Source organism: Nymphaea colorata, chromosome 2, assembly GCF_008831285.2.
Source record: "Nymphaea colorata isolate Beijing-Zhang1983 chromosome 2, ASM883128v2, whole genome shotgun sequence".
NCBI lineage: Eukaryota > Viridiplantae > Streptophyta > Magnoliopsida > Nymphaeales > Nymphaeaceae > Nymphaea > Nymphaea colorata.
The window spans coordinates 18,817,118-18,835,263 of record NC_045139.1 but is presented as its reverse complement, the minus strand read 5'-3'; the positions used below and the strand labels follow the sequence as shown (position 1 = coordinate 18,835,263).

Here is an 18,146-nt window from a genome sequence, read left to right as displayed (position 1 = left end):
CAAAATGCATCCTTTCTTCATTAGATTCTATGGCTGTATAAACAAAAGACATAAAAAAGGAAAAAAAACAGAGTAGTGTCCCAATATTTAGATAAATTCAGTAAAATTTGCCAAAAACTTCCAAGCAATATCTATTCAATGTTAACCAATCTAACTTTACTTTAGTAAGGCCATTTAATTCCCTGCTTCATGATTTAGGGTCGCACTCTAATGTCATCCTGTGCATCGCTACCATTAATAGATAAACTTGGTACAATTTGTCCATTAATGGTAGCGAAATGCACATGTGAACATTGAACTAAGACCGTAAATCATGAAGCAAGGAATTAAATGACCTTCCTAAAGTAAAGTTAGATTGGTTAACATTGCATTGATATTGCATGGAAGTTTTTGGCAAATCGTACCAATTTTATCTAATGTATTGGGACACTACTCTGTTTTTTTTTTTCTTTTTGATATCTTTTGTTTATAGCTATATAATCTAATGAAAAAAGGATGCATTTTGCTTTCTTTGTGACATTACGAAGGAAAAGAAAAACTTGCAGCATATGATGTACAGTTTTCTAATAGCGGAATTTACTTTCACTTTAAATCCCAACTCTGTTTCCAACAAGGGCAGTGCACCAACTTACGCATGTACAGGTTACCAAATTCAAACAACTATTTGGATTCTATAGATCAACAAAAAAATGAACACAAAGATAAACAAAAAATATGCAAGCAAGCTAACGTCATTAAACCCTATAGAATTGGATCATACTAAATATTGGAGCGATCATTGTCATGTCTTAGTGTGCACTTCTTTTAAGCCCAAAATGTTTTTAACATTCAAATTGCAAAAGTACCTTTTTTTAAGAGATTTTAAGTCCGTATGAGATATTGTCTTTGTTATTTCATATAAAAAATTAATATTCTTTTATGAGTAAGCAATGTGCTGAAAAGGTGAGTATTTATTTGTCAACTTTTTAAAATAATTTGGGGATTGTCTATTTCATCAAAATTCAAAGAAAATGTTTTTATAACTTTCTCATCGTATATGATTTCGATCTATTTTTTATAACTTTCTCATTTATACCATTTCAGTATGTGAAACAACTTTAAAACTCTTAATAATTACATAGTAGTGAGACGCGAAAAGACCTGATCGTTTGAAACGTCCTCGTCTAGTGACGTGAGTCCATCCGACTTGACCTCGTCGCCGAGCATTAAATTCCAACTTTATGTTACTCCCACGAGAATCAAGTCCGAAACGGAAGAGAGCCCAGCCTACGGACAGTCCGCCCAACTTCTGTGAGCTTTTTTACGTAAAAATGCCACGGTCAAACCCAGAGCTGAAAAGTTAAACGGAATGGCAATCAGTAATAAAATCTTAAATCGGCCCGCTTTATTACCAGAAAGAGGAAACGGAACAGGAAGCTTCCATGCCTGATTGCATCCGAGGAAAAGAAACTTTTTCCCGCAAAAACCGCCAGTGCGAAAAGCCAACATTATCTTTTCCCAGTAAAAAATCAAAAAAAGGAAAAGTTTGCCTCTGTCATTAGGGGACAATGATAGGAGCCATAGAGTAATTGCACATGGCCGGTATATGAAATGAGCGAGTGGATAATAATAAAAGGCTAGGACTATGAAGGTAATTAAGGAGCTGGGAAACAAGGATCATGACACGTATCATTTTTGCCCGCACGCTTTTCGAAAGCAAGATCTCTCCTCCTTACTCACTCCCTCATTCCCTCGCGGGACCCACGCACCATTCCCCCATCGTCATCGTCATCATCAACGCGTCCACGTCGGCGTCAACCACAAACGGCCGCCATAAGTAGGGCGACTCGCCTCCTCTCCCGTTCTCTCGACCCTCTGCCTCGTGCGCCCCGTCGCCTCGCTCCTCCGCCAGCTCATGGTTCGCCTTAGGGTTCATTCCATGGCTCTGCTTCTGCTCAAGGTACTGGAGTTTCTCGGTCGCTCTCCTCGTCCAGTTTGCTGTTTGCTTTCGTCGAATTTGAGTTCCGAGTTCGGTTTGAGCTTCTACTACCGAGGCCGCGAGATCGTCATGCGGAATGGCGACGATCAATGTGGATTTCTTTTTCTATTCTGAATCCGCGCGTTGGACGACCGAGAACGGGAGCGGCTCGCGGTCTTGCTTCCCTCACTGTTTTCGCGGTCGTTCTGCGCTAAGGATGAAGAGCTTCTTTTTTTATTACTCATGTTTACAATTACACTGAACTATTTAAGTTCCTACTTTTCTATTTATTATGTTAAGAATATATTCTTAAATTGCTTTGTTTTCGGATACTCGAGCTATTTTTCTGCTCATTGTTTCGAGTAGTTCACTTTGAAGCAGAGAGCTCTGTCGGACGAAAACGACGCATCGGAGTTAGTGCCTCTAGCAGTTTTCGTACTCGAGAGTTTTTTCCATTGTCATATTCGTCATATTTCAGGTTTAGCCGTGCGACTTTTGGACGAGATGATATGGATGATGCATCTGTTTGCAAATCAAGAAACTCTCGTTTTAATTCCCGTGGATTCTCCAATCTTTTATCTGTATACCCAATCTATATGTAATAATCAGAATAACAACAGTGTTAGGTTTCCTTCACCTCCGTTCTGGCTCTGTAACCATATATGAAGCTAGAAAAATTATTGTTGATTTCCTAGTAGAAACATATGAGCAGACGGTTTCTTATTCTGGAGTGGAAGCAGATAAATGACCAGGGAGGCATAAGCGAAAGCGATAAGCAGACCCCTTTATAATTGCTGGGACTAGGTTATGAGAACAAGCATCAAGAGAAGAAAAACAGAAACCAAATGGGAACTCAACTAGAAGAAAACGGCAAATTAACTGTAAGCGCTATTGAATGAGAGAAGAAGAATTGAACCGGGAAAGAAATGTCACGTGGATATACATGGAAGGGCACAAGACAACCCATTTTTCTGGTCTTCCATGACAGATACAATGCAAGGAGACGTGACAGGGTCAAAAATTTAAGCGTTCGTGTAGCAGTGAATTGAACGACTCTAAAAACGAAAGAAAAGGTGAAGGTGTAAATTCTGCTTAGTAGCACCATGCAACATGCCTGCAGTGATGTTCGACTTACAGGTTTTGAGTTCCTGGACCTGAAAGATCTTCATAAGAATGTACAATCAGCACATATTCATACACATATACACGTACATATAAAATGTTTTACAGCTCTATCTGAACTGCTGATGCTGCATGCTTCTGAAAATGTTTTATTGACCCTGGAATTAGAACATATAGGAGCGTGTTGCATGATACCGGCAAGCAGAGTCAAGTAAGAGTCAATTAGCATAATTCCTTGAGCCAAGAATATTTATGATGTAGAGTTAGTCAAAAGGTTCCAACTTAAAAAACCTTCATAATACTTAAATGAAAAAACCGCGATAGCAACTATTAATACTATGACAGATTAAAAGACGCCTTGGGCTTGCTGCTTTCAGACTGGTGCTCAATATGGTTTGTTCTGTATCGGGTTAGAGTTTCGCTCAGATTTCTTCTCCTTTAATTGCCTTTTCCTGTATATATATATATATATATATATATATACACACACACACACACACACACACACACACACACACACACACACACAGACACTTAAATTAAAAATTTAGAAACTATAGATTGCAACAACCCCCAAAAAAGAAAACTTGTTCATAGACTAAAGTCACTGAACTATTAAATGTCTAATGGCTCATTTAGCAACAGCAAATTTGAGCCGAGTCAAGTCCAATGTGCATATAATGCAGTTAACTCCACCTGTCTCAGCTGGCAATTGCATTTGATGAGTTGGAGCACCACCAGGACCTGTTGTGGCTGTGGCAGAGGTGCTGAGACCCAACATCAATTATAATTGACTCACTTATTTGCATATTTTTATGCATCCCTTAAATTGTTTTTTAACTGGTGTATAATTCAGCTGTGGAACTTCCTTACTACGGAAATTGGAAAGAAGTGATAATCACTTTCACACTTGAAAGTGTTGGTTGGTCCTCTGGTTCACATGCATTTGACAGTGTCACTAATATATTCCATGTCATTTTATCTGCAGGGCCTGTTTATGGCATCTGTTGTGGCAGCAGAGCTTCTCCATTCAAGATTGCTTGCACAGTCAAATGCATCAACTACATCCACGTAAGACTTTTTCTGCAAAAATGTTTATGGTTTTTTGCTTTCTGTTCTACATCTTTGACATGTCAGCTTTAGTGTAGGCAATGAGCAGTTCCGATTGGTGTAACTTTCATTATAATTTGTCGTGCTACAAGATGCTTTTGTTTTTGAGCACTATTCAATCTTGATTTTATGAAGTTCCATTCTCCCACTTGCGGACCTTGGTCCCTGTTGTTTCATAAATTCTATTTTCAATAGCGCTCCATCTTGTCTCCTGTTCTATTTTTATTATACAGAAGTGATAATGGAATCTTCAAAAAATGCCCATATACCTGTACCTTCAGCTACATTTAATTGTTTATGCAAGATATAAATGTCTTCTGTATAATTATGTGTGTCCATTTACATCTTGAATTTTATGTAATATTTTCACTCCTTTTCATCCATTCTTGCCCATTTTAAGGCTGGTGTCTAGGCATTGCCTGGTGCTTTGGTACATGTATTTGTAAACCTATAATGCTTCCATGTGAAAATTTTCAAGAAAAAATTCTAGTAAGGCATGTTAAAGGTGTTCAGTTTCTTCAATGTTGGCTCAAGAAGGAAAAGAAGTTTTGGCCTTTGTACTCTCTTGCAGAAGAAGCGGTTTTTCTTCCATCTTATAAGAGAAATTAATCTATATATTCTGAGGATGAGCAGGGTTGTTTATCAATAAAGAACTTTTCAAGCAGTTAATTAACTCGTCTACTGTTTTATGTATTGATGAGTGAACCATCCAGGACATCTTAACCATATTAAATGAGCTATAAATATCAAGTTTTTAGCAGGACATTCCACTTTGAAGATTATAGATTGGGAGGGTATGGAGACATTTAACCAAAATCTCCATACACTTGCAGGCAAAAGCATGCAAAGGAATACTGTTCCATGTATGGTATTTGTGCTTATCGAAGTGACGGGGTGCCGCTGAACTGTCCAAATTCTACTTCTGCAGTGAAGGTACTTTCAAATGCATTATGCTTGTTTAAAATAAAATATTCTACCGATTGATTATTCTCGTAGCTATTTACATTAGCTTCCTTTTTTCTTCTCGTTGCTTAGATGGAGTACTTGTTCAGTTTTAGTTATATTTCCAACACTGATGTTGTGGACTGCTCAGTGTCAAAAACAGTCGTCTGTAGCAACCAGACAGTTTGCTTCTTGTCATTCAATAATCCATAGAATCATGACTTTTTAATTGTTAGATTTGTTGTTGTGGGCAATTTTGTATCTCTTATATATGTTTTTGTGAAAAATTTTGCTTCCACACGTGCATCTGCACCTGCACCTGCACCTGTACCTGTACCTAATAGGGAAATTTTAATTTATTCCATGTTAGTGAGAGAGAACTTTTTCATATACAGCCACATGTTTGTCTATAGCAATTTCCTGTCTCAAATTTTCCAACTTTTCATTCTTCTATTAGATAGTATACTCCTAGTCAATGTGTTATTTTCTCTATTTTAATGAAATTTCAGTGCTGCACCAGTAATCAACAACAAGAAAACCTAAATAAGTGTGGAAATTTGTAGTTTGTTTCCTTGATGACGACAGTCCTTTAGCATTGTTCTTAAGTGACATTTTTATACACTCTTCAGATGCTTTTTGTTGCATTTCTGTCTTCTATGTTCTTGCTCTATAAGGTGGTTTTTCTCTTTCCCCTTGTCCATTTTAATTCAATCTAAACAAAGTTTAGGTGCAACCGCCAATATACTGTAAGCCCATTGCTTCCCTCGTCCTCTTATTTCTTCAAGCCATGATTCCATTTTATAAAATATTTTTTAAGCCTTAACAATCTGGTATAAAGTTGTGATATGTTTTCCGATCATTAGAGAAATTCCAGAAAAGAATCAAGGCTCTCCACTTCTCAGAGATAGCAACATCATAACTTTGAACACTAGGAGATAAAATTTTCAGTTGTTAACCTTATTTATAAAGAAATTTCCATTTATAGGACCACCTTTTGGCTAAATCCCGTTGCAGGCCTCGTTTCTGATTTTCCAATTACAGACCTCACTTTTGCTGAAAATTGGTAGATAAAGGCCTAGCTCTATCATAGCCTCATAGCTCTAGTTAAAATATCAGTTGAGCTGAAGAAATGAGGTTGATGCTTTTTATTCCTGAATAAAAGTGAAAATGCAATTGGAAAGTACAAATTTCCATGCATTTTACATGTCATAACTTAACTTGAGGACCCATTGGCAGTTATCAGCACATATCAGGAAAATGAGAAACAAGAAGCTTCTTTTTGCGATTATGGCCAAAAGGTGGTATCTGGTGGAAAATTTCCTTTAAAAATTGAAGATTTTAGATGCTTTTAGAGCCAAAAACTAGATGTTTTGTAAAGTTGCGAGGGTCCATCTTCCTCAATTTCCTCCTGCCAGGTCATTGTGCAATTTTTTGTAGGTTAAGGTTGTCTCACCTCCAAACTTGAAGTTTATTGGCTGGAAATGGTAGGATGATGCTAAATTATTAAGTCATTTATTGTAATCACGTTTCCTCAAGAGTGAAGAGGAAACTGTTTGGTGTTTTGTGCTAGTGGTGTGGTATGAGTAGATGCTGACCATTGAACTGGGGAACAGTTCATTTGGTGTTGCAGAAAGCAACCATCACACAGTTTAAGCATAAACAGAGAACAGGTTTGATAAGTAGGAAGTCTTGTTTGTGCAACATATAGGACACTGGTACAGCTTATTTCAGAAAGAGCACTTCAATGAAAATGTGAAAGTCCCGAAATGGTTAGGTGGTCTCGTGAAGGCTGGAGGTCTCAAGCCTGTAGAGTCTTAAGCATAGTGAATGTGTTATACCACCTTGAGGTAGACTGCTGGAAAAAAGGAATGAGGGTATGCAATGGGAACAGGCCTTCCAGCAAATCAAAAGGCTTGGTGGTTCCCTTTGTTATGAGAAAGGACAAAGAAATGTAGGTAGTTTTCTTGTGAGGTTCTTCAGGTGCGGCTAAATTTGGATATGGCTATTGTTTACATGTTTCATATAATGAACCTAGTGCTTGTGCCTTCAATGATGTAACATTAATATCCTTAAATGCTGTACCTATGTTCTCTTTAGTGAATTGTTGGTTTTGTGGTACAGTTGCAAAGTTGGCATTATGATATTGCAAAGTGATTCAATACAGCATGTAGGTTCTAGTTGTTTCACACTTTTCCTGAAATGTTTGCAGAACAGATTGTTTTATTTTTCTGCTTTAATCAGAAGGATATGGTTGGGGTTGACAGTACTTTTAATAGCTTGCAGTTTTGTAATTTCATATTTTCATGCTTATCAAAGTATTCTACATTCACTATCTTGTTGATGCATTTTTAACTACTGCAACTTATGTACTTGGTTTTATTTTCACGTTTCTTTTCATGGCATACACGAAGCGCTCTATTGCCTTCCTAGCAATTTGTTCTGTTGAGATTAATAGTCTCTGAGTTTTTTTTTTTTTTTTTTTTTTTACATTTGGGACTTTGGATTCTGTCATGGTAAGTTGGTAACATTTTTTGTAGCCACATTCCGTTATTTATGAAAAATTTTGTATGCTTGATTGTGGTTGCTCATACTGTAAGCTATGTTGGAGTACAACAGCTTCTTGTACTTGAATAAGTATTATTCTCTGACTAATGGTTTGATTTTAGTACTTCTCCAGCCAGATGCCTTATTGTCGTCAAAAATCCAGAGCTTATGCCCAACAATCAGTGGCAATGTGTGTTGCACATCAAGCCAGTTTGACACTCTACGTGGACAAGTCCAACGAGTAAGACAAGTGTTTACTTTCATGAGTGGTTAGAGATACCATATAGTATTTGCTTTCACATGGACGTGGACATAGGTCGCCACGTCCAAGTTGACATGAATGCAGAGGCAGGCATGCTATTGTGTGCTCCTGTTTGTATTTGCTGTTATGTATATGTTTTTCACCTACTTTAATTATAAGTACTCGTTTTTCTCCATGTGTGTATAAGCTTCTCATTATTGACCCAGAAAGAACCATGTGTGTGTCTGCATGTATATGCGTATCCAAACTCCTTTATCTTGATACCTCTTTCTTTTTATACTTTTTCATATTTTCAGCCAACTCAACCCTGTACATAAGTGATTTAATAGAAAAATATGTAAAAGTTAATTATTTTTATGCTTAAATATTTTTCTGGACAAGTAAAAATGAATGGCTCATATTACGTTAAAAGCTTGACAGTAAAAAATCAAGTTCTTTTGTAAAATTTATTCAAAGCAGATCATGCTTAGTAATAAGATAATATAATTAAGCAGAAAATATCTCCTATTTACAAAATTAACTGTGAGCTTTTGGAGCTGTAGGAGCGACTTCTGATGCGATATGGTTGCTGTCTGTGCTTATTCAGCCCTTTGGAAAGAACAATAAGTTTTTTTTTTTGGGTTCTAGTGCTGTAAATCTTAGTTAACATTGGTTTTGTACTTTACAATGGCAAATCCAGACACCAAGAAGATGCTTTTTTACTCTAAGGGGATATCTTTCAATTGTTTGATAAGTGGAGTAGTGCATAGTCCTCAACTCCTTACATTGCTTACTTGCTAGTTCAGTAATAGGAACACAAGATATTGTGATTAAGGATTTGTGAGCTTAGCAATTGTAATCATAACATGCAAACATTTGGCAATGATGTTGAAATGCATGGTAGATGGATTTAACTTTGATGAATGCCTTGCAGGCCATTCCTTTCCTTGTCGGTTGCCCAGCATGTTTGAGAAATTTCTTGAACATTTTCTGCGAGCTTGCATGCTCCCCTAATCAAAGCCTTTTTATCAATGTGACTTCCGTAGTGAAGGTTAGTTACTTGAACCCTAATGTGAGATGTACCTTTTCTGTTGTTTTATACTAGTCATTTGCTTCTCTTGATACTGGTCTTCAAGGTGTTTCATCATCACTTTCAGGTTAGCTCAAGAACTTCAATAGAAGAAAATTTTAGTCATGTCATTAAAATATGAAATTACGCTACTCATTACTCTTGCAATTGTTATCTCTGAGAGAGGGAGATTCACTCATTTGATATGATGTTTGCTTAGGTCAATAACACTCTTACCGTTGATGGGATTGATTACTTTGTTACTGAAAGATTTGGTCAAGAGCTTTTGAACTCGTGCAAGGAGGTTAAGTTTGGGACTATGAATACCCGAGCAATTGATTTCATAGGAGGTGGTGCTCAAACATATCAGGGTAAGGAATTTGGTCTTCTCTCTCTCTCTCTCTCTATATATATATATATATATATATATATATATATATATCATAGTCACAAAAAACATTCGTGCATTTTAAACGACAACATTTTTCTCCAATATAATACGGCGAGAGGAAAAATACGAGAAAAATATTGTAATTTAAAAAAAAATTTAAAAAACCTAGAAATTAGGGGAAAATGAAATAAGTGATAAACTAATAATTCAAACATAAAAAAATAAGCAAATAAGTGACAAATAAAAGTTAGAAAACAAAAACAAGCAGATTGGCATTAAAAATGTGAAAAAGGAAAAAAGCACCAAAAAACGAAAAAGCACGTTTTCTTTGTTTTTTCATTTTGATGTTTTTTTTTTCAAAAGAAAATGGCGTTTTTCTTAAGTTTTAAACGGCTGACTTATTTCTCATGTTTTATACACGTTTTTTTTTTTCGAAATGTTGTTTGAGTGTTTTCATTTTAAGTGTTTTTTTGGCAAGTGTTTTGTGTGGTTAAAATGGTATATGTGGTTCTTATAAGAATTAAATAAAAGTTTCGCTTTTGGCAGTCCAGATTCCAGACTTTTGAAACACTTGTTAATTCTTTCATGTTAAAACTGCAGATTTTGATCAGAAGTCAGAACTCTTCTGAGGCTTATGCCTGGCACTAAATCCCTGATTATCCCAAGCCTATATATTAATAAGAAGCTATAAGTTGGACCATGAACATTCAGTCCACAACCTTTCTATTTCATATGAAAATTGGATTTTATCACTCAATATGAGTTTGTCTGAGTTAGCATTATGCACTTATGCATGATGCCATTTATGAGTGTGTGCCAGTGGGAGTATATATAGCTCTTATTCTAAAGGGAAGTGAAGATTTTGCCTAGGCATGCCACTACTACTGCCCAAAGGGTCTTCCGTTTAGAACTTTTTTTATTTACTTGAAGTCCCATTTAGATGATAAATTGTCGCAAAAAGTTTAATGTTTTCTATTCCTTGTCACCTTTTGTAGAATGGTTCACTTTCCTAGGCCGACGAGCAGAACCAGGCTCTCTTGGTTCACCATATTCTATGAGGTTTCAGTCAATGTCTTCTCCAGCATCAGGAATGGAACCTATGAATGTGTCTGTTTATTCATGTGGTGACACATCATTGGGCTGTTCCTGTGGTGATTGCCCTTCTTCTCCTGTGTGCTCTCAATTAGAACCTCCTGCACCTCATGAGAAAGGTTCCTGCTCTGTGAAAATTGGTACTTTAAAGGTACACATATATATTTGCATTCTTAATACAAGAATGTCCAAGTGGATTTGCATTTCTATTAGTTAACTATTTATGCATCCAAAGTACTGAATAGATGCTTGGGTTGTATCTGCCTGTATTTTCTTATCTTGCTTCATGATTTGAAACATTGATGTGAAGGTTTTGTCATGACACGTGCAGGTAAAATGCATCGAGTTATCACTAGCTATAATTTATGTTATTTTGGTGTTATCATTCTTTGTGTGGGGATATTGTCAAAGAATACGGAGAAGAAGGATTGCTTCTGCCCAAGTGAAATTGTTGAAGGTTGATGACGATAGTGTGCATCATTCAAGAAGCAAACATGAAGAGGCTAGGCACCCAATCCAGGTTTTTCATGCCTCTCCTGGCACTCATTTCTTAATGTACTTTGATGTGTTATACGTATGAACTATAAAAAACCTAATGGTTATATACCTGATAATTGGAAAGGCAATTGTCAGTAGAAGTGAGGTCAGTTTCTGCCAGAAAATGGAGTTTTCTCATCTGTCAGCATGATTCGTTTCTTATATTTGCAACTAGTGGCTAATAACAGATTATTAACAAAAATTAGCTCATGTTGGTCCACTGAACTGACTTTGGAACTGTGATGGTATTGTATTTCTATCATTCAGATTCTGTAAAATTGTAGATCCCGACACAAATATAGAATGTTTGTAATCGGTCATTATTATTCAAATGCATTTAGTAAAGTGCATGGCTACCGGCAGTGCAACACAAAAGATTACTAGGATAGCAATCAAGGATAAATGGGAATGGGAATGGATGCATGCAAGCTAGGTCTAAAAACATGGTAACACACCAACTAGCTAAGTTCATATTTTAGCTTCTACCCTTGGTACTCTCTCATAGCAATTTGTTCATCTCATATGATTGAGAGCTAATGGTTGATGCCTTTGGTACCCCCTTTACCATGTATATAAGTACAAAAATCAGCCGAGCGAATTTGTTAGTAACAAGCTAAGATTGTATTTAAGATTGTTGTTCCAGCAGGTTATAATTTTATTCTTGACACACCATTCTTGTTGTAGAGGATGACTTGTAATAGACATATGGGTGTGTCCAATATTTTTATTTCAATTCGTATTTGTGTGCAGGTTCTACCGAGCTAGTCTTCTTTTCAAAATGAGGTGTATAAAAGTTTGTGTTTTTATACCAAATGATAAATAAAATTTACTATCAAAGTAGACATTGGCATTGCCAATCCTATTTTTCGAGTGCCCTTTTATTCAATCAAGAAATGGACATGGTTGATGTCTAAGTCCAGGGACTAGTTCAAGTTATTGCAGCGCCATGAACTTCAATGGGATGACCAGTTTTTGCATTTGTATCTTCACAATGTGTCTCAGCCTCTCAGGTGTTCACTTGTGGGCAGATTCATCTTAAGTTCTTAACTAAAGCAAACAACTGCTTCATAGTTCATACACATGTAATAGTCTGATGCCTAGGGCAGAATGTTCTGCCATTTGGGGCCCTGGGAAATATCATTCTTGTTTTGGTTCATATGATGAAGGAAATATGTGGATGACCATATTGTAGGAATTGACATTTCAAGATGCCAAGTGGTGCAATTTAATAATTTCTGGAATGGTTATCTGGCAGAGCTTTTGCATTTGTGGTGGCACTTGGCAGCCGTTTCACTCTGTTTCCTGGTTCTATTTGTGACTGCATAGTTCTTTTATTTCCGTCAAGAAAACATAGAGGCTCATGTTGTAAACCTAGAATAAGTTTGGTAATAAGGAGGCTTATCTTCTTTTATGTTTCCACAGCCTCTGTCTACCTTTTGCCCTGCAATCAATGTCATTTGATTTGAGCTCCTTTTACTTACTATGTGGAATCTTTTGGTCTGAATGACCATTATTTTGTTTAATGTCTTATTGTCAACTATTGCACGCTATTATGACAGTAAGGGGAAAAATGCTCCTGCTGGTGGAAATGGCATGCCAGAGAGATTGATAACAAAGACAAAGGCAATCATTTGAAACAAATACTCTTATCTTGTGGAGAAAATTTTCTCCTTTTCATGCAATACCTTTAGGTTTCAAAAATTCTGTGGATGCACTTTACAATGAACTCTTCTTTCTCCATGTTGATCTTAAAGTCTCCTTGATGGTATCTTGTCCTATGTGAAATAATCTTGTAGACACTTAAACATGTAACTACTAACTAGTTCTTAAATTAAAATCCACCATGAGTCGCTAATTGAAAACATTCTATTATTGTCAGGCTGTTGAAGAGAATCCACATTTTTTGAGGAAGTTAAGGCTTCCCCTAGTCCAACGATATATCTCATGCTTTTATAGGTAACTATTTCATAGCTGGGAGCACCTTGTAAGTAATATACTGGATATGATTTTGAAAGCAGTTTGTTGTGTATGTGTTCAGGCAATATGGTTATTTCGTTGCTAGGCATCCTATTCGTGTATTATCCTTATCCATACTTGTTACGCTTCTACTGTGTTTGGGACTAATCCGCTTCAAGGTGGAAACACGCCCCGAAAAGGTATGTTTCAGAACTCCAGAAGGCACATTTGTTGTGCGTGCTTCCCCTTCATAGCCATCTTGCTCAGCAAGCACCACGAGGTTATTACTTTAGCTTTGGTATATGGTGAGACCTTACCCGCCAGGCCACCAAATGGCTGATGTGCTGTTGACATAGTGCTTGAAAGTGCAGCTGTACTTGCTTAGTTAATAAAATGTGGTCCTTCATTGTTGTTAGTGTGAATAATAACTGATATTTGATTATCAAAATTCTAGTATGCTATTGAAGGTTTTTAAGATGTTGAGAAGCATCTTTTTTGTCTTATTACCTATAAAATTTTATGCTCTTTTCATTCTTGAAAAGCTTGCAACAACACTTTTTGTGCAGTCAAAACTCAAAAGTGCATGTAAGTGATGGCAGCAGCCTAGGTGACTAGGTTGAGGCACCTTGATGCCTAAATAAAATAATAATAATAATCTAGGGCCAACTTATTAATTTTCGTAACTATCTCATAAGTTGGGCGTATTTATATGTTCACCCTGATGTGCCTAACACATCCATATATGTATGTATGTGTATATATATAGGCAATAATGATGCGTCAGTGGCACTAGTGCCTGGAGGCAGTCTTTTGGTACAAAAAAGTCTACGTCAGCTTAACCAAGTAGGTCTGAAAATCAGTGTCATAGTTATGAGAAAATCAAATTAAATGAAAAATAACATGAAAAAATTGTGACATTTTGAAAATCTCGCCAAAATGAAAATGTCACAAATTTATCTTGATTCTTTGTGTTTTTCCCAAGATTTTAATATTTTTTATTTTTTTGAATTTTTAAAGGTTTTTTAATGTTAATTTTTTAAAAATTGTTGAGATTTTGGCAAGATTTCCAAGAAGAACAACTTTGTAAAAAATACCCAAGAAAAACCTCGTGGAGATTTTCCCATTAAAGATATGTGTGACAATGCTGAAAATGACGTTTCCTTTAAAAGTATATGCATGTTGGGAGTTTAGAACAGGCAATGTGGTTCGAGACACATGTAAGATACACCTCCTTCAATTCCCTGTCAAGTTCTAGTTTTGTTGTAAAATTTCTAATATATTCAGAAACTCACTGTCCAGTTTTAGTCACATTCATCTGGAGGTGTGGTGCTTATTCTTATTCTCCTTGTTTTTGGAGTTCTGTCTCATCTAGTTTTCTTTCTTCAGTTATGGGTAAGCCCTGGAAGTAAGGCAGCAGAGGAAAAACGATATTTTGACAGCCATCTTGCACCTTTCTATAGAATTGAGCAGGTAGTCTTTGTGTTACATCTTGTGAATTGCGATGAGTATTTGTTTGATTTGCTTTCTGCATAAGTAGTAGGCAGATTCTATTTTTTGGACTACAAATTAATCTTGCTACTTTTCACTCCTGCATTTTAATAGCATGACCTAGTTGATCAGTTAATAAATGATCAAGGTCATTTTTTTGTCTAAATGTAAAAGTCTACCATGTTTTGGCTTTTTTTTAAGTTGACAATGGCTACTGATATTGAAGACAGTTACCAGGCACTAACGTCTGGATGTTCATGGTTCTTTATATTGCATTTGGCAGCGGTGCTAAGAGTAAACTGTGGTCTAAATGTGCCTCAAATTCTCAATATGAAAATGCTCAATATCTTTTGACTGGCCATACATGGTTATTTATTATAAACTGATCAGGTAAGGGAATGTGAATAAACTTTCAATCACATCTTAGCCTACAGAGAGTATGGAAAATAGTTCAGTCTCATGCTCAAGGTTAATGCTTGATGGTCTGACTGTTTGTAGTATATGATCACTCTGCCTATTGCTGTTATAAGTTATAACTAATTATGTTTTGGAAAAAAATTGTAATTTATTTTGTTGGTGTTAAAGAGTGTTTCTGCAATATTAGAAAGTTGAATAGTAGTTCTTTAAATATTTTCGTATATTTAGTGGACTGATTTTGTAATTGTTATTTTGCCAACCCTAATCTCTTTTAATATGAGATTAGGGTCACGTGAATAAGCAAGAAAGTGTTTTCCTCTCTCTCTCTCTCTCTCGTCCCCTTCTTCCTCCAATATTCAACATGGTATCAGAGCAATAGACCTAGGGCTATGTGATCTAGGGTTTCACGCCTAGGGTTCCCTTCTCATCTTCTGCCAAACTAGGGTTTCACACCTAGGGTTCTTGCTGTTTACAAAACAAGCAAGTTGATTGGTTGGTTGGACAGGGGCTAATCACGTTTTTAACATGTGAAAACGTGATTAACACCCCCTTGTGTTGCTACTGCTGTCGTGAAGTTGCTAAAAGCTACTGCCGTTGAAGCTTATCACGTCACTGAAATGGTGAATCAGATCAGACCTTGCTGCAAAATCAAATCTAACTCAAGTGCAGCCGTGGAAGATGTTCAGGCCAAAGAATGTCGGATCTGCTAGGGCAGTCTGATTTGTTTAGCCGTGTGGTGCCTTGTGGATTCTCACAGGCAAAGGTATGTCGTGTGGGCAGGTTCAGTCTTTTTCCTGCATCGTTGAAGTGAGACAAGTTTGAAATTGTATGGAGTAGGCAGATTTCTGTTTTCTCTCTGCATCGTTGAAGTGAGACAGGTTTTCTCTGCTGTCAAACTTGTGCTTGTTTGCTACCTATTATCGACATCTGAAAGTGCTGCCTGCTATCCACGTCTGAAAACAGTCCGCCAATTTGTTTTGTGTTTGTGTTCAACCTGATCCTTAAATGGATCTTGTGGAGGTTATTGTTGTTGTAATTAGATTTTTATGTTGACCGTGTGGGGCAGAGTCAGTCTACTGCTTGTGGATATAATTTGACGTGAGGAGCAGAATGATCTACAGATCGTGGATATGAAATCTATAAGTTGAGGTCTCATTAGTTGTAGACTGCTGCTAATCGTAAAGTTCCTGCTTGTGTTGCAACCATCGGCTGAAATTATTTTGTTGAGTTGCTGCATGAGTTTGTGCCTATGTTGCTGCTTGTTTTAGTGAGTTTCTGAGTTGATGATTGGAGCCATAAGTGTGTTCCAGATTCTTCTATGCGGTCGTGCCTTGGTTGAAGCTAACTACTGCCTTGGTTGAAGCTAACTACTGCACCTTATACATTCATATTGTGAGTACATTTCTGGTTGGAATTTTATGGTTGATGGTAATGTGTCTGAGGGTTCCAATGACTACAAGATGGCTGGAAATTTTTTCTCATATGCCAACACGATTGTGATAGACTCTTCCTTCTCTGTTGGTGCTCCTACCGATGACCCAGATATGATGTGGATGATAGATTATGGCGCCTCCAGGCACTGTTGTAATCAACCACATATTTTTTCATCATTAGTCAGGTTCTCTACACCACAACATGTCAGACTGGCTGATGGCAAGCTATCTCCTGTATTGGGCAGCGGTGATATTTATCTCCCACATTTAGGCACTATTACCCACGTGCTCTATGCTTCACAGTTTCTTGTTAATTTGTTATCTGTTAAGCAGCTGGCTATTGATTTAAAGTGTAGAGTCATTTTTGACACTGGTACATGTTCTTTTCAAGACTTACTAACTGGGAAGATGATTGATGGTGGCCATAAACGTGAGGGTCTCTATTTCTTGTCTGTCCCAGTAAATGTTGCTGCATCTTCATTCTCCTCAAAGCCTTCTCCTTTTCAGTGGCATCTCAGACTGGGTCATCCTTCAATGTCAAAACTTCGTCGCATGCTTCGAGGTATTACTATATCAGAGTCATTCTTATGTGATGCTTGCCAATTAGGCAAACATACACGGAGTAGCTTTCCTTCGAGTGAAGAACCATCTAGTCAAAGTCCATTTGATCTCCTTCATGTGGATGTGTGGGGTCCTAGTCGGGTTCCTTTTCACTCGCGTTTTCGGTATTATCTTGTTTTGGTTGATGATTTTACTCGAGTCAGTTGGGTATTCTTGTTACGGGAAAGATCCGAAGTCTATGTATTCTTCCTAAATTTGTCAAGGAAATAAAAACTCAGTTTGGTTTCATTGTCAAAAATATTCGCACTGATAATGCTCTTGAATTCAAATCTTCCGTTCTACTTCAGTTTTATGCCAATCATGTAATTTGGCCTCAATATACTTGTCCACACACATTCCAACAAAATGGTGTTGCCGAACGCAAACATCGACAACTCCTAAATGTGGCCCGTACCCTCATGCTGCATTCTCACATGCCTGCCTACTTTTGGGGGGATGCTATTCTTACTGCATGTTACCTCATTAACAGATTACCCTCGTCAGCCATCCAAGAACGTATTCTCATTCAACTTTTATATCCAAATCGACCACTATTTCATATACCTCCCAAAATATTTGGATGCACTTGCTTTGCACACATCCTAGGCCCAGACAAAAACAAACTTGCTGCCCAAGCCATCAAATGTGTATTTATTGGATACTCTGTCAATAAAAAAGGATATAAGTGCTTTGATCCCCAGACCAAGAAAGAGATTATCAGTGCAGATGTTACATTCTTTGAGTCTCGTCCTATTTTCTCCTTCGAGTCCTCCTCTGTTTGAGATGCCTATATCTGTTCATCTTCCCATTCCACCAGTGTCCCTTGAGTCCTTACCGCCATCTCAACCTATGTCATATGAACGTTTCTTTGATCCTCCATTGGTTTACACTCATCGTCTTGGTCCCTCTTCCAACCGCCCACCAGCATCTTCTCAAGAGGTAAACTCCACTGATCAGACTGATTCAGGTTTAAATGATGAACACTATGCAGATGATCTCCCTATTGCTATTTGTAAGGGAAAGCGACAATGCACACTACATCCGATTTCTAATTCTGTCTCTACTGACCATTTGAGTACAAGTTTGGTGCAGTTTGATCGAGCTCTGTCTAGTCACATGATCCCTTCTTTTCACCATCAAGCCCTATTAGATTCACGGTGGTGGCATGCCATGCAGGAGGAAATAGATACTCTTATCTCTCGAGAGACTTGGGAATTGGTGGATCCACCGAGGCACTGTGATGTGGT

General features: G+C 37.2%; 1 protein-coding gene across 2 annotated transcripts in view; it reads left to right on the top strand.

Annotated features, from left to right (window-relative positions):
- Nucleotides 1-1,782: 1,782 nt before the first annotated feature.
- Nucleotides 1,783-18,146, top strand: part of LOC116247583 (uncharacterized) — a 54,961-nt gene continuing 38,597 nt past the window's right edge. For both annotated transcript variants that reach the window (XM_031619761.2, XM_031619760.2), the window contains exons 1-11: nt 1,783-1,939; nt 4,068-4,150; nt 5,023-5,122; nt 7,809-7,916; nt 8,851-8,967; nt 9,206-9,356; nt 10,372-10,619; nt 10,800-10,988; nt 12,885-12,961; nt 13,044-13,161; nt 14,348-14,431. In XM_031619761.2, the coding sequence (XP_031475621.1) occupies nt 1,895-1,939; nt 4,068-4,150; nt 5,023-5,122; nt 7,809-7,916; nt 8,851-8,967; nt 9,206-9,356; nt 10,372-10,619; nt 10,800-10,988; nt 12,885-12,961; nt 13,044-13,161; nt 14,348-14,431 (1,320 nt within the window). In that variant the 5' untranslated portion in view covers nt 1,783-1,894. The remainder of the gene's footprint in view (nt 1,940-4,067; nt 4,151-5,022; nt 5,123-7,808; nt 7,917-8,850; nt 8,968-9,205; nt 9,357-10,371; nt 10,620-10,799; nt 10,989-12,884; nt 12,962-13,043; nt 13,162-14,347; nt 14,432-18,146) is intronic.